Source organism: Scomber scombrus, chromosome 14, assembly GCF_963691925.1.
Source record: "Scomber scombrus chromosome 14, fScoSco1.1, whole genome shotgun sequence".
Classification (NCBI taxonomy): domain Eukaryota; kingdom Metazoa; phylum Chordata; class Actinopteri; order Scombriformes; family Scombridae; genus Scomber; species Scomber scombrus.
Genome location: NC_084983.1, coordinates 17,664,341 through 17,679,880, shown reverse-complemented (window position 1 = coordinate 17,679,880; position 15,540 = coordinate 17,664,341). Strand labels below are relative to the sequence as shown.

At 36.0% G+C, this 15,540-nt stretch overlaps 1 protein-coding gene across 1 annotated transcript in view; it reads right to left on the bottom strand.

The window, feature by feature from the left end:
* Window positions 1-860: 860 nt before the first annotated feature.
* The window catches only part of rabep1 (rabaptin, RAB GTPase binding effector protein 1), a 36,883-nt gene continuing 22,203 nt past the window's right edge, over window positions 861-15,540 (bottom strand). Inside the window, exons 10-17 of the mRNA XM_062432520.1 lie at window positions 12,286-12,384; window positions 11,469-11,609; window positions 9,248-9,437; window positions 8,552-8,563; window positions 7,621-7,676; window positions 6,725-6,823; window positions 6,131-6,247; window positions 861-5,735 (exon numbers count right to left, since the gene is read on the bottom strand). Coding sequence (XP_062288504.1) covers window positions 5,634-5,735; window positions 6,131-6,247; window positions 6,725-6,823; window positions 7,621-7,676; window positions 8,552-8,563; window positions 9,248-9,437; window positions 11,469-11,609; window positions 12,286-12,384 — 816 coding nt within the window. The 3' untranslated portion in view covers window positions 861-5,633. The remainder of the gene's footprint in view (window positions 5,736-6,130; window positions 6,248-6,724; window positions 6,824-7,620; window positions 7,677-8,551; window positions 8,564-9,247; window positions 9,438-11,468; window positions 11,610-12,285; window positions 12,385-15,540) is intronic.

Below are 15,540 nucleotides of genomic sequence, written 5' to 3'. Positions count from 1 at the left end.
ACATGAACTGAAAGTAGCATCAATGTAAGGTGTCATTTCATCAACCCAAATGAACAGCTCAGTCAGCCAACTCATGTGGAGTAGATGTTATTAAATGTAGGGTAAATACAGTCTTAGTGTTTGGTGTCTAGGCTTCTAACATCATCGCTCCCCACCAAAAAACACTGATCTCACAGGGAGCGACAAAACTCATCTGAATCACTTTGCAAGTCAGTTATCTGAAGTTGGACGTCCACTGGAAGATCAGAAGCCTTGACTGTGAATGGCGAGTGAAAATAAGTGAGAAAAGCCATGTAATTTATTGAACATCTGGAATTACTTTTCTGCAATTTTCATACTTGCCTACAAGCTGCATGTTTGACACACCTGATTTAAACATTTAAACATAAGCTTAACATTTTGTATTTACTTAGAATATGGCGATGATGGTACCTTATTTGTATTTGTATAATGTATTTCTCTTGCCTTTTTAGGCATACAAAATGTATATGGTAATGGTCAAGTTTTATTCAGGCCAATATTCTTAATTATTCGATTAAATTATAATTCTCTCTCTGTTGTGGTCATTGTAATTGAGCTGTGACGACACAAGATGAATCACAATCACAGCAAACGGCCCTGTGAGCATCCTCCCCCCAGCCCCCACATGAGTATTTAGTATCACCTCTAGAAGGGTGCCAACGTTTAGCTCCAGGAGCCGCCTCCAAACCAGACAAAGGACCGCAGGAACACAAGTAGAAGTTGATGCTGTAGAAAAAGACCGCTACATTAACATCTTGCAAATCCTCTTTAGATGGATATGGTGATGCTATAAACTCGAGGGGGGAAGACGACTGTTGTTTTTGATGAAAACTCAGAGACAGTGGGCAGAACTTTATAGTAAATATTGTTTGAATTTCATTGTATTCATCATTCAGCGTGCTGCTCATGCCTCTCTAAAATTACATTTCCAGTAAACATTTCACTGTTTGTTTTGTTTTTTAGGACAGTATGAATTTGTAACAAGTGGTTTCACAAGAACATACACTAGGATTCGACCGATATGGGTTTCTAGGATTTCTCAAGTGCTGACATTGAAATCTGACAATTTTTGTGGCATCAAATGACCCAAAATTATGAGTATTCAAGCCCTCAAAATGTCATTAATGTCAGGGTAAAACAAGCATTTACATCTTGGCTGAAACTCACAATTATTTTAGGGTTTACACTGTTGGTCTGACTTCTCCTTTAACTGATTTATTATTATAAGTTCTTAAAAAGGTAGAAACTCCATCAAACTGAAAGCAGCTTGATTTTTTTGCTCAACGTCACCACCGTCAGCAAACTGTGAATATCGGTCTAACCCTAGTACAGGTCAAATATAAAACATGTAATATAACAATGCTTTGATTCATCATGTATAAAAGCTGCCTCTGAAAGCTCAAACTGTTCACTCCTGAGTCAGAGCTAAGGGGTAACAAATATGTTAATTAAATTAAAGTGCAAAACCACAAAAATCTCAAAAAAGGAATCAATCAATATTACCAGTTCTTATCGATTCTTTTCACTATTTATTGTCAATGCTTATGATGCAACGACTGACAGGTTACAGCTTAACATGTTGTATATTCTGAGGTTGTGAGAGTTCAGTTCATAATTCTGTAAAAACTGTAGTGATTCAGTTATTCTGGGCTAAGAAATTTTTTAAAAAGCACATTTCCAACAAGTCAAATGTTTGACGAAAAAAATAATCAATACAACTAATATTTCAATTGCACAAACATTTTGAGTTGTGAGTTTATTAATGGAAAATTTGTTTTTTTTATGTGAAAAGACCAAGTATAAGTTAGTACACAGTGTGAGCTTTCAGATCATTCATCTCTAATTTTTGGGGGATTTTAACATTGAATTATTTTTGCAAATAATCCAGTAATGTTAGACGTGTGTAGATAAGATTATTCAATAAAAATCAACTCTCATGACATGACAACAACAAATTAGTGACTGTCTGTGATGCCATAAGTAAAGGGTTTGTTACTGTAATAGACTGACGTTAAAGGATAAATTCACTTTTTTTTTTTTTTTTTAAGTTATTCTTATAATAGTCAGGTGCCCCGATTGAAACTGGCTTTGCTCCTCTTGTCCATAGTGGCCATTAGACTTTAAAAAAAATTGTGAACCTATCCTTTACATTACAGGTACATGAAATTAAAAACACACAAAGCCAATGCAATAAGGCTTTTTAGAGAACGTTATGTCCTGAATTCCACAGTAAAAGGACTGTAATGGTCAGTCTGTAAAATTTCTACTTTAAGTTCGCCAGTTCTCAGTCTGTAGCCGAACACATTAACAACAACCGATCAGCGCACAATCACACAAGCCAAAGACATACAGGTTTTCTTGTCAGTGCAACTCAGGCTGGCTTGCCCACACATCCACACACTTATCTCATAACACATTGCATGAATCTATCATAAATATCAACTCAAGATATCTACAGTATAGACATATGCAACAGAGGGAAACAACGCAACACATGCAAGTCAAAACAAAAAAAACAAAACAGTGATCAACATGTCTTTAAAACATACAATGCTGCTGTATGTATGTAATAATATATATATATATATATATGTATATTGTGTACTATTTAAAATCACAATGCAAAGAGAAGCCCTCCATCCGTGGAATATTTGAGCTCATATGATCCATGAAACCACATTTGCAGCCTTGCGTTTTCAAACATCTAAATTGCTGAGTCACACCTTTATTAAAGAAGACCTTAACTGCAGGTACATCTTGTTAAAGGGGATGTTTCGTGCATATTTCAAGGTCTATATTTTTAATCTGGGGCTCACCTGGAATATTTTTTGTATGTTTTACACTTCAAAATACTCCTTATTTATCAGATACTGGCCCTTTATGCAGCCCCTCAGTTTAGCCTCTGTCTGAAACAAGCCGTTTCAGCTCCTGTCTCTTTAAAAGACCAGCGTCTGATGAGCCCAGTCTGTTCTGATTGGTTAAAGACCAAAAGACGGCCCCTCATTAGACTTCCTCCTCCTACAATAATCGTAGGATTTCACTTCTTATTCTCGTTCTTTACTCACAATGTCAACTTCTTAAACACATCTGTACGTGTTCAAGTTGAAATCGGATCCGAAATTTTGCCAGTGGATAAAGTGAACAACCCATGGACCAACCTTAGCGACAAAGACTACAGAACGAACGGCCGTTTGTGGGCAACAATTTCACATCAGTTCAAGGAGGAAGTAAGAGGTAAAATTACAAAATAAAAGCGCTTTAAATTATTTAAACATGTGATGACAAAAAATATAACTACTCACGCAGGGTTCTTAACATCTTGTATTTTGTCTGATTAATTTTTCAGTCTTCTAGATCACAAGTTCCAATTTCTCTACTATTAATTTTCAAGCAATAATGACAACCATTGGCTGTTTGTACCTTCTTAGATTTCATGATTTTCTGATAGAAAATTTAATATTTTTTTGGTTTTAGTCTTTTGATTGATTACAAAAAATGTTTTTAATACATAATATTGGATTTTTGGGGAATTATAATGCACATTTTCATTCATAACATTTATGTAAACATTGCGTTGATAAGATAATCGGTACATTAACCGATAATTAAAATAATTGTTAGTTGCAGCCCTACTACTTCAAAATGTCTCCGTCAGTTAGCATGTCAGTTGTCCAAAAAATGGTCTTTCATGGCTTCCAGTAAATTAGCCAAAACGTAGACAAGTTGCAAAGTTTTCCAGTTTAACCATTTAGTTATTCCTCACAACATATCAAATACATTATTTTTGCTAACCAAATTACATCCTTTAAAGAGGATCAGTTTACAGGTATTGGAGATTATTGAATGTTGGAGGAGAAAAAAAAAGAAAAAGTATAAAGTCTTTTTGGGGTTTGGAGTTATAAAGAAGTGAGGTTACCAGACCTCTGTAGCAGCTCCAGGCTACATTAGCCACTATTAGCATAACACACATTACTGAATCTATGACTGAGCTCTCCGTCTCGTAGCATTGTGGGTGATGTAGGCGCAAGATTTTCACATAAAGGAAGAAGGATGTGTGGAATAAAAATAAAAAAAAGACAATATCTCTATTCTGCTGCATTGATTTTGATCCTTTTTTATTTTTATTTTTTAAATTAAACTGTTTATTGTGAGTCTGAAAATGTTAAAAAGGACTGCAAAGCAAATTCGGTGGAGTATTTCTAACCGCTACTACAGTGTTAAACAACGCGAGTTTAAATTTAATTCATCGTTAGCCTAAAAATTGACAGAGTTTCTTGTAGTGATGAATGAACCGTTTCACACTAAAGTCCTTCTAAAGCTTCTAATAACCGCTGAATTTTGCATAAGACAGGGGAAAAAATTTGGGAAAGAAGTCACTCTGGCCTAGTCAGGTACAGAGGCTACTTTTTTTTTTTTTTTTTTTTTTACAATCGGGTGAGCCAGGTTTAAACCTCCTACATGTGACCCTGACCTCTGATCTCTCTGTGAACGCTCAAAAAAACAATAAATCTTGTGTCCAGTGTTACAAAAGTGTGCTCTTTATAGGTTATAATTTAAAAGCCGCCCACTGTAATTTAAGAGCTTTAAGAGAGAATCATGTTAAGAAAAGTCAATTCAAAAAAAGCTATCAATAAAAGGAATAAAGTGTTGAATGACGAGACCTAGGTATTAAAATCAATTATATTCTTTGCTCGACATGGACTGGGATTAACTAGTGTTTCGAGGGATTTCTTGACAACCTTGTCAAGTGTGGAAATAGACAAATAAAACCCCAACAACTTTGACCATGACTAATGTTTCTTCACTGTATTTCAGCAGCTTTAAAAGAAAAAAAAGGCTTCTGTAAAGACGCTAAGAGCGAGAACAAAGCCAGAAAAAAAAGTGGAGGATGTTTAAAGAAATGGAGGGTATTGCTTGCATTGTGTTATGTTCCTTTTTTCTTTTATATCCCAGTAAGTTATGTGCAAGTATTTTCCATGAATTTTCCTTCATCGTGACTTTGTCATATGTGGAAACTAGGTGAAATGACTAGAACAAGGTGGAAAATATCACAGAAAAATAGCCAGAGAGGGTGGGAGAGAAAAAAAACCAACACAAAACACACGGAAAGAACAAAGGAGTGGAACGAGGAAGCGATTATCAACCACTTTGGGAACAGAAGGAGAAAAAAATTATGCATCCAAATTGTTGTCTGTTTACCTGTTTCAGATGGAAAGTGCTTTAAAGAAGATGACAAACCTTTTTTTTTTGGTTGAGCTAATACAGACAGTCATATCTACAGTAGAAACAAGACATAAACAGACCCACAGGAAGGTGGACTTCCGTTCCCTCCGTCCATAGACAGACATTTAGTTATTTACAATTTCTTTTTTTTTCTTTTTTTTTAGTAGTGTTCTTCTTCATTATTCTATCCACGGTGTGTTCCAAGACTCTTAAAATGTACACAAAAAAGGCCATTTCTGTCCTTGTCCCTCCAAACTCTTCCACAGTGGTTATGGGGAGGAGGGGCTTGGGGAGGGTCAATAACGTTATTGGGCCAGTGATAGAGAAAAGAGGAGGAGGGGGGTGGGGGGGAGGAAACTGTGAAGGCAGTTTTCATTCAAGTGGCATCATCATGTCTCTGGAAGCTGGTTGATGTCAGTCAAGTTGGTGTCATTGAGGATTACTTTGATTCGATCCAAGGACTCTGCCTGTCGTATTCGCTCCAGCTGTACCTGGAGACACAGACGAAGATCAATTGATTAATTGAAATAATCTTGTTAGGAGAGTTTAACCCTTTGTGCCTCACTCCACTTTCAATGAATTATTTGTTTTAACCAACATCAGTCAGTAAATATCAAATATTTATTTATTTTCCCTTTAAATGCCAGTTTGTTTACATTTAACACCAGTTTTGAATTATTTTCCATATACTAAATGCAAAGTGAATTATTTGGGGGGGATGCACTATTATTTTTTGTGCAGTGTCAAATTTAAAAAAAACTAAACAAGAAAAACCACAATTTTTAAGCCCTGGCTCTAAAATGACAGTTTTCAGATGCACATTAACCACTTTGTTTTCTTTAAACTTATACATAATATTATCTGTAAACTGACACTTCCTTCTTACCTGAAGAGTCTGAGAAAGTTTGACGAAGTCCTTCTGAACCTGTTCGCTGACATCTAGCTCTGTCTGCAGCCGCTGGGATTTGTCTTTCTCCTCGAACACCTGACCCTCTAGTGCACTCTGCAGCAAAAGCAAAAACACACACACACACTCTATTAGAAAATGCTAAACAGAGCAATAAAAATTCAAAAACATAAATATTTCACAGAAGCACAGCTGATGAATAATTGAATATGATATAGACTCTGAATGGTTCAGTGTCTTCACAGTTCTCCGTTCCATAGAGAAAACCCCATTCACTACTTCATCCAACATGCTGCTACTCTTATTTAAATGGAGAAAATATCATATACTGTATTTCTTACTAATATTGTACAATATCAAATAAAACATCCACATAATCCCTGTTATGATGATAAACAGAAGGTAAGATTTTGTTGAAATATGTTGGTGGATTACATGTTGTATATTCGGGTAGATCCTGACAAGAAAAGAGTGATTTCTTAAGAGTTAAGAGTATTAAAGGTAGGATTTATGTGGGATCTGCGAGGCTCTGACTTCAGTATTTTGAGTAAAGTTTGGTGCGGCAGGTCCTACCTTTGCCATGGTGAGCTCTTTAAGCTGCTGCTCCAGCTTGATCCTCAGGGCTTGGATGCTTTCCAGTGTCTCAGTCTTCTCTGCTAGAGTTCTCTGCAGCTATATAAACAAAGTAAAAGACATATAAATACACAAAGGTACTATAAATAAATTGTTGTTACAATTAGGGATGTTGCCAGTTAAAAAACACAACAAAAAATCTGTAATTATGTATGAGCTTCACTGTGCTTAACCCTTAAATACTGCTCATATTCTGGCATTTCGCAATATCCCCTCATATCTCTATATATAATAGAGCAAAGAGAGTATATAGTTTTTACACTTTGTTGATGAAGAAAAAGCATAACAATCACATTATATATTGGTCCAAAGTTATATCATTTCAATTAATTATATTAAATGTGAATAAACAGTATTTTTGAATGGTGGTTTTTGAATTTTCTGAATATATATGTGTCAAACACTCAATGAAAATGCATATCAGCTGCACAAAAATGTTGAAATATTTCAATTTGTGTATATTCTGGGTCATCAAATTTCTGCCCAAAGAAAAGTTTCTATTTTGCGTTTTTTTCTCCTAAATGTAAAACTGGGTCAAATTAGACCCTGAACAGTATGTAAGAGTTAAAGATGTGTGTGCAGAGTTTGTTTTCACATTCATCTGCTGAAGGAGAAACATTTCTCTGCGCTCATCTTAAATGTGTTACCCACAGGCGTGATCTGTAATATTACGACTAGTCTGGAGCCATCCAGACATAAGTGTGACATGGAAACTTGAAGCCTCTTGTGCATATACACTGAGAATGGACTTTTTATTGAAGTACATATGTTGAATATGTTGAATTATAAACATGTGGAGAAGGGCTGTGAGTTACATGATATCACAGAGACAGTACCTGCTCCTTCTCAGCTTTTATTCGCTCCATTTCTGTCTTCAAACTGGAGAATGACGCTGTGGGAAGAAAACATCATGAGAGGATCCATCTGAATCTCAAAAGTCCAAATATTCTCTGTAACTATTACATCGACCCCCTTGAAGGTAATTTGGCAATTCATGCTGCACTTCAAAAGCTGCACCTTTAATGAGGGAAAAGCTGCTTACTGTGTGTGTGCAGCAAACCCTAAAAGTTATTACACATACTGAGCTTTGATACTGGAGTTGAGCTAAAAGACAAAAACAACACTAAAGAACATGAAAACATTTATTTTCACAACATTTACTTTTTTTTTTTTTTCTAGGAACTTGGCTCACTGGTCACTTTAAACAGAACTCATATGTGAATGCTCGTTTTAAGCTTCCAAATTATGAAGACAATCATTTGTGATCCAAACAGTATGTTTTCATTATTTGTGTTAAATAGGTGTACAATGTGACTGCGGATGTGATAGTAAAAAGGCTGTTGGGGGTTTTGGAGTGTTGGTTGAACAAAACAAAAGGCAAAAAAATCTTCACATGTTGGAAAGGTGACCAGTAAGCTGAAGCTCCTGTGTAGTCAAGTGAGTGTAGTTCTTTCAGTAAACATTAAAACATTCATAAGGTTTAGACTGTGAGTGCACACAAACTGTTTTACTTGGCAAACCATCGGTGTTACAAAACAAACATCCTTAATATCTGATATTAAAACTTCCATGTGCTCTCACCAATCTGTGGGGCAGGAAAACATACAATACAGTGAATTTATCTATTAATGCGCGTTAGCTATTACAGTTTTCTGTGTGAGGAAAAGCACTACGTCTCAAGATCACTACGGTTATTAGTCTGACAGCTTTGCCATTAACACGCACACATACAGGCAAGTTAAAGTGAGCTTGTTCAAAGCGTCATACCTTCCAAGATGTCTGAATGAAGAAACAAAAGCAGAAACAGAGGAGAATGTAAAAAGATGTAGAGAAAACAAAAACTATTGGTAACACTGTATTTTACATAATTTTATCCTTATTTCATGGAAATTCTCAGGTATTTCACAGGTTTCTAAGACATTTTACAGAAAGGGTGGTGCAATTTGGTACAAATCATAAGAAAAAAGGGATTTGTAAAAATTCTTAATAAATTAAGACAGAAAATACTTCATTTTTTAAAGAAATTTGCTAATTATTTTTGAGAAGAGTTTTTGAGAAGTATTCTAATATGCAAATATCAATACAAATTAAGTATTTTCTGTTTGTTAAAGGAATGTTAAAAAATTATATCAAGAATTTAATTAACAACAACTAGGAACCAAAATATAAGTTGGAGTTTTACACTTTTTTTCTAATAATTTGTTCCAAAAAACCACCCACCCTTTCAGTAAAATGTCCTAAAAATTCACCTTTAAATACCTGAACAATACATTGAACATTTCCAGGAAATTGGTCCACAATTAAAGGACATGTAAAATAAAGCGTTACAAAAAATGTATGCTGGAAACGTCCCCAGAGAGATTTGACAACTTGTTTACTTCACTAAAACATGATTGGTTATCTACAGTATAATGATTGGATATTATCTGCAGCATAGTTGATAAATTAGTTAGTAAGTCTCACCTATCTCCTCCTTACAACCCTCAATCTCCAGCTGCAGTGTGTCCTCCAGGTTGTCCTTCAGACACTGCTCTGCCTGGATGTGCTCCTTCAGAAACAGGATCTCAGCTTTCAGCTTCTCCTCCATGTGATCAGCCGACGTCCGTACCGACACCATGTCCTCGCGAAACAGTAACACCAGACCTTGTAGTTCCTGAGGAAGAATCAAACTACATTACAAGGGGCATCTAACCCTATTGGGGGAATCATCATCACCATCATGATCGTCATTATACAGCAAAGTTTGGTCGAATACAGCTCAAGCAAAAGGAAGGAATTTATTTTAAATGTCAAAGTAAAAACGGAAATGTGTGATACTGTATGCTGATGACACATTTCTTTATATCAGGGTTATTATAGTTTTTAAATTTACATTAGTTTTTGTTTTTATTTAGTTTTACAGTTTGCTTTTTTTATTCCAGTTTAGTTTTAGTAGTTAAACAAGTGATAACAAGTAGTTTTAGTTTAGTTTTGCTTTATTTAGTTAGTCTTAGTTTTCGTTAATTAAAATAACCATGCTTTATATTCATGTGGTGAAATAGTCTAAACTAAAATAAGAATCTATTACTTTTTATGCAAAGTATATTAACCATTACACCACAGAGTGAGTCTGCATTCACTGTAATGAAAATTTAAGTGTTTTGACAAAAATGAACAAAAATCTACCAATCTTCAAAATATGACAAATACTAGTAGAGTCTTTCCTACAATAAAAATACACTTTTAAGCAACCGAGTGCATAACGTCTTTCTATACCTTCAGTATTTTGATGATAAATGCTCAGAGGGTTACACTGCACCGGTTCCCACTTATATAAATGTGATTTGTTATCCTACAGTTTATCATTCAGGCCACACACACACACATACATGCTGCAGTGTGAGGAGGTCTGGCTAATACAGATCAGATTTAAATGTTACGTGTGTAGCTCGTTTAACCACCAACAAGTTTAAAATGTCACAGGATCATCAGTGTTACTCTGCCTCCACTAAAGCACAAGCCCACTCCTTTTTCTTTTTTTTTATATACTGCAAAATTCAGAAAGAGGCAGTGAGTAACAGTGTGGGAGGAGATGCGTGTGTTTGAAGAGGGAACCTGCTGAACAGAGAGGAGAGTACAGAGTCGTTAAAAAAAGGACTCTCACCTTGTCAGATACCTTCAAACCAGTAATGATGCCATTAATCACTGAAAATGAGCCGGTGGAGCCGCGAAGGTGTTATCACTGAGGCAATTAATCGCTACTCTGCTGGGTTTATTTTTCTTTAATTTGGTGTCAGTTTCGACTTTCTTTATGCGGCATGCATGGTCACACCACTGCTCAAACTGTGACCGTTTTTAAATGGAGAGTAGCCGGTTGATTAAGGTTCAGTAATATGAAGCCATGTTATTCTTTAATAACTGTAAAAGTGGACCAGTATTTTTTCTTCATTTTTGAGTCCGTGCATCTTTTGTACCGATTACATTGATAAATTATTATTCTTGGCTTTTTACTTGAGAAGCTTTCATTGCATTTAGACTAACGAGTTTAGTTATGTTAATAGTGCACATGTAAACGCATGGCACACAGTGGTTCTGCAAAAAAAGGCCCGCAGAATCAGTGACTTCTTTTAAATTGCTTCTTGTTATAGACGTGCTCGTATGTGGTATCATCTTTTTATTACATTTATTTTATTTAGTTATATTTATATAAGTAGTGTTAATGGTTTTTACCATATTTTTGTCTACTCTCTACTCTGCTTTTTAAAAAGGTGCGATATTAATAAAGTTATTATTATTATTGTTAATCAAATACTTAATACTCCTCTCTCCAACTCTGTCATGGCTGAATATTCGGCTGATTTCGACAACAACTAAACTCTCGTGAGATCTCAAAATGAGGCTTCTCCTTGAGGGAGAGTTGCTTAGACACGATCAAACAGACCTGCTCAAGCAAAGTGTAAAGACAAAAGTTGTATTGGTCTGTAGGGTCATATCCATAATGCTGTCAGACACCAATTTCAAAAAGATGTTGTCCCCATTAGTCACTTAGACACAAAATAATGGGAAAATAGGATGAAATAGGCTGAAAAATACCCTCTGTGATCTGAATACAAAGATTTTTAAGACTTTTCAAAAAATGCAGACATCCCGCTTGAGGTTTGATACTGATGCAAAGATTGAAAGATGCGAGTTAGGTTTCACATACTTGCACAGTATTGGGCATCTGGAAGTCTTCTTGTTGCTGCAGCTCCACGTGCAGCCTGTGTTTTCCCTGTAGGCTGTCGTTGTCTCTCTGTAGTCGGCTTAGTTCGTCTGCCACCTGCTCCCTCGACTGCACCAGCACCACCTTAAAGAAAACAACAACAAACAGACAAAATAAAAATCACTCCATCTCATTGTGTATCACCATGTTTCCCTTCTTTAGCAAAGGAAACATGGTGATACACGATGAAGACTGACTCACTGGGCAACGTCTGTTTTTGGAGCCACAGTCCATCTAATTCTCCCTGAATTTACACCAGTGTCAAGACTCATCATCCATCTTTAGATTAAAGCCACATGCGGCAAAAAAAAAAGGCATCTCTCATTCCTCTGGCTGACAAGTTTTCCTGCAAAGACTTTAGAGGCACATTGATGCATGTGCCACGATTCAACTTGCAGTACATTCATTACTGAGGAATGTTTCTGTCTCACATCTTTCCCCTTGTTTTTCCTTTCACAATTTGGACATTCATCTTTATATACTAAGTGAAAAAATCTCCCATCTTGTTGAGAAATATCTGTGGTAGTGAGGAACATTGACGTCACTACTGCATAGGCCAAAAAAGTCAATCCAAACAGGCATTATCCATAATTCAATTTGGCTGCATAAGCAGAGCCGATAACAGAGCCAGAGCCTGTTGTCAAACCAACATATTAATATGCTTATTTGAAAGACCGAAGTCTTGCCATCATTAGCAGGCTCCATAACATCAAACGCAACCGGCGATACAGCAGTGCTTAAAACAGAATATGTTGCTCACCATCTGCTCCTGTGTGTTCCTCTTGGCTTCACTGAAGGCCTGTTGTAGTGTGCTGAGCAGCGTTTCTGACTCCTGGACTCTCTGCACGAGGGCTGACACCTACAACACAGAAAAGACAAAAGGATAGAGAATATAAATGATGCATACTGTACTATATAATACAGTAAGATATACAGATATATATATATGAGATATAAGGCATATAAGACAATACACTTCAATGCTCACAAAGATCATAAACTCACAATGATTCATACAGCTGCACGGATGTTTATTGCTGACAAAAGTCTGTAAAGAGGCATTAAAGCACAGTTACAACCTAACCGTGAAGCTAGAGTAACAGTTTATTACCGCAAAGTAGAAATTAAAAGGCAGTAATCCACTTTAAGAACTACAACACTCTACAGCACCAGTCTGAAGTTGAAAGGAAGGCTGACCACACGAGGTTTCAAACAGCAAGTTCAGTAGGTGAGAGGCCAAACTGTCTCTGCACCACAGTGGTGACATGTGTCTAAAATGAGCCTGAGGTTTGTGAGCTGACAGAGGTTCTCACACATTTAAAAGGTCTGTGGTCAATGTGACAATTCCTGTAATGCAAACAAGACAATGTTTCATGTTGTGACACCACAGAACCAACATAGCCTATAAGTTATCTTATGTTAATCAAATATGATAATTTAAAGATATGACACGTTTCCTCTACTCCTGCTGGGGGGATTTCTGCACATATGCTGTCACACAGTGTGGGCTTTAGAAAAACAATAAAATACATTTAAAATATTAACAATCATGACCGATGACATCAGCTCCTTTCATCTCATTTAAAAGCAGCCTTTTCTCACCATGACACACTGACAATTTGGTAATAAAATGGATTCTATAAAAGCTTTTTTCCTCAGAAGAAACAACAGTAAAAAACTCTGAAGAGGACACGCAGAGTTGTAAATGTAAATATATAACAGCGCAAATCTGCCAATTCTCACAATACTTTGACTTCTTAAGTGTAACTGAAAGTCTAGCAGGCATTTTGTTTGCCATACATGACTTTTTTTCCCCACATTTGCAGATATAAACAGCACTGTAGTTCAGTAAATGACATAAAAGCAACATTTTGTGTCTTGTGTTTTGTCTTCATTCATTCCTTGAGGTTGCGCTCATTTGACAGAAAATAAATTGGCACCCATTTTAATTTTAATCACAAACAAAGAAAAATACCAAAAAATTATCCAGTTTAAGCTTCTTAAATGTGAGAATTTACTACTTTTGAATATATTTTGGTTTTGGACAGTTGGTAGAAAAAAGAAGCAATTTGAAGATGGCTTTTTAAAGTTTTCTGACATTTTACAGAGCAAACTATCAATCGAGAAAAATTAAAGTGCAGCTCTAGTGTGTTTACAATAACATTAATGTCACTAGGGATGCAACTACTTACTATTTTCTACATCAACTATTCATTTGATCTATAAAACATCAGAAATCTGTGTAAAATCACTATCAATCAATATCCTAGAGCAGGAGGTGGCATCATTAGATGTCTTATTTTGTCCAATATACGCTACAAAACTTGCACATATCCAAAAAAGACCATGAAAATCAGCAAATTCACACATCCATCAAATTTTTGGCATTTTTGCTCAAAAACAATGACTTTAGCAAATGAGTTGGTGTTTAATTGTCTTTTGATCAGCTCATCATTAACGCAGCTCTAAAAGTCACTACTGCCAAACTAGGAACAAAAAATAAAAGTGTCTGTGAGGCATGGCACTGCTTGCATTACATAACAGTTTCGCTCTATAATCCTGTTAATCGTCACCAAATAATTCTACGTCTAAGCGTTGTTTCTGTTCACCGCCGCGTGAAATCGAAGCAACACGATTATATGAACAGTCATGATTCTGCTTCACCACATCCTGCTCTGCCCGTCATCGCACCCACAGGGCTGCCTGTTGAATAAAAGATGCAATGCTTCAGGCGCCAGCTTTGTCAGACACGGTTTTGAAAAGATGATGATGATGATGGTGCAGGCGGCTGTTGCCCTGGTAACCTGCTGTTGTTGGATGGAGGAGAGAGGACAGACGGGTCCTGAGCGATGTATAGAGGAGACAGAAGTATGAACTGTGATCTGATTTTTTCTCTATTTTTTATAAAAGTGTTTGAATTGAGATGAATCCAGAGGAGATCTGCGTCACTCCTGATGAATTACTACAAGTCTGGTGCTATTTGCTCAAGATTTAATCTATGTAACCATGTCTGGCACACATTGCTTTAGATAGAGAGGATAGATTAGATCGATGGATAGATGAATAGATAGTCACTTTTATTGATCCCAATGGGAAATTCAGGTTCCAGCAGCTCAATATAAGCATGAAAGTAATAGTAGTAGCAACAAAACAGCAGACAATAAAAAGAAACACATGTAATGTCTAAAACTATATGTGGATACTAAAATCTGTTATTAAAACACATGACCTAATAATGTGCAAGTTAAAAGATAAATACCATTGTACTGGTTAAAGTTTAAGAGTGCTTTAAGATATATAAGAAGGTAATAAGCTGTACACAAAGGCCTTAATACAAAGTATTGATCTTCACTTTATTGTAACTGTAGAGCTGAAGTCCTCCTTTCAAGCAAACATTCTCTGATTTTAGCTTCTCAAATGTGAAGAATTGCTGCTTTTTCTTTGTCGTAAATGATCATAAACTGTTTATCTTTATGTTTCAGACTGTTGGTCGGACAAAAGAAGCTATTTGAATGTGGCACCTTGAGCTCTGGGAAATGATGGCAGGCATTTGTCACAATTTTTTGGACATTTTCTTAAACGAACAATTAGTTAATAACCAGCAGACTAATTGATAGGAAACAAGCAAGGTTGAAAACCAAGAATCAAGCTGTATTTTTGTTAATATTAATATTTTTTCTGCTTCACAAACAAAGTTATATGATTGCTTTGGCAGGGACTTTCTCACACATAGAAATGAACTAATCTGTAGTGAAGGCAATTTACAGTTAACTACCAGCATGTAACGCTGCGACATGTCAAAATAAAGCATTTTCCGTCTTACTGGTTAATAATGAACGTTTTTTGAATGTTGGCCAGAGATTAATGTGCTTTTTCCCGCCAGTGGAGACAGTTATAATCCAGAGAGGAGAAGTGTGTGCAGGCGAGTTGTGGAGGAAGGTTGCAGCTTTTTATCTGCTGTCACAATGAGGTCATGTTTCACAATGCAGCAGTCTTCTTCGAATCATTTGGGATT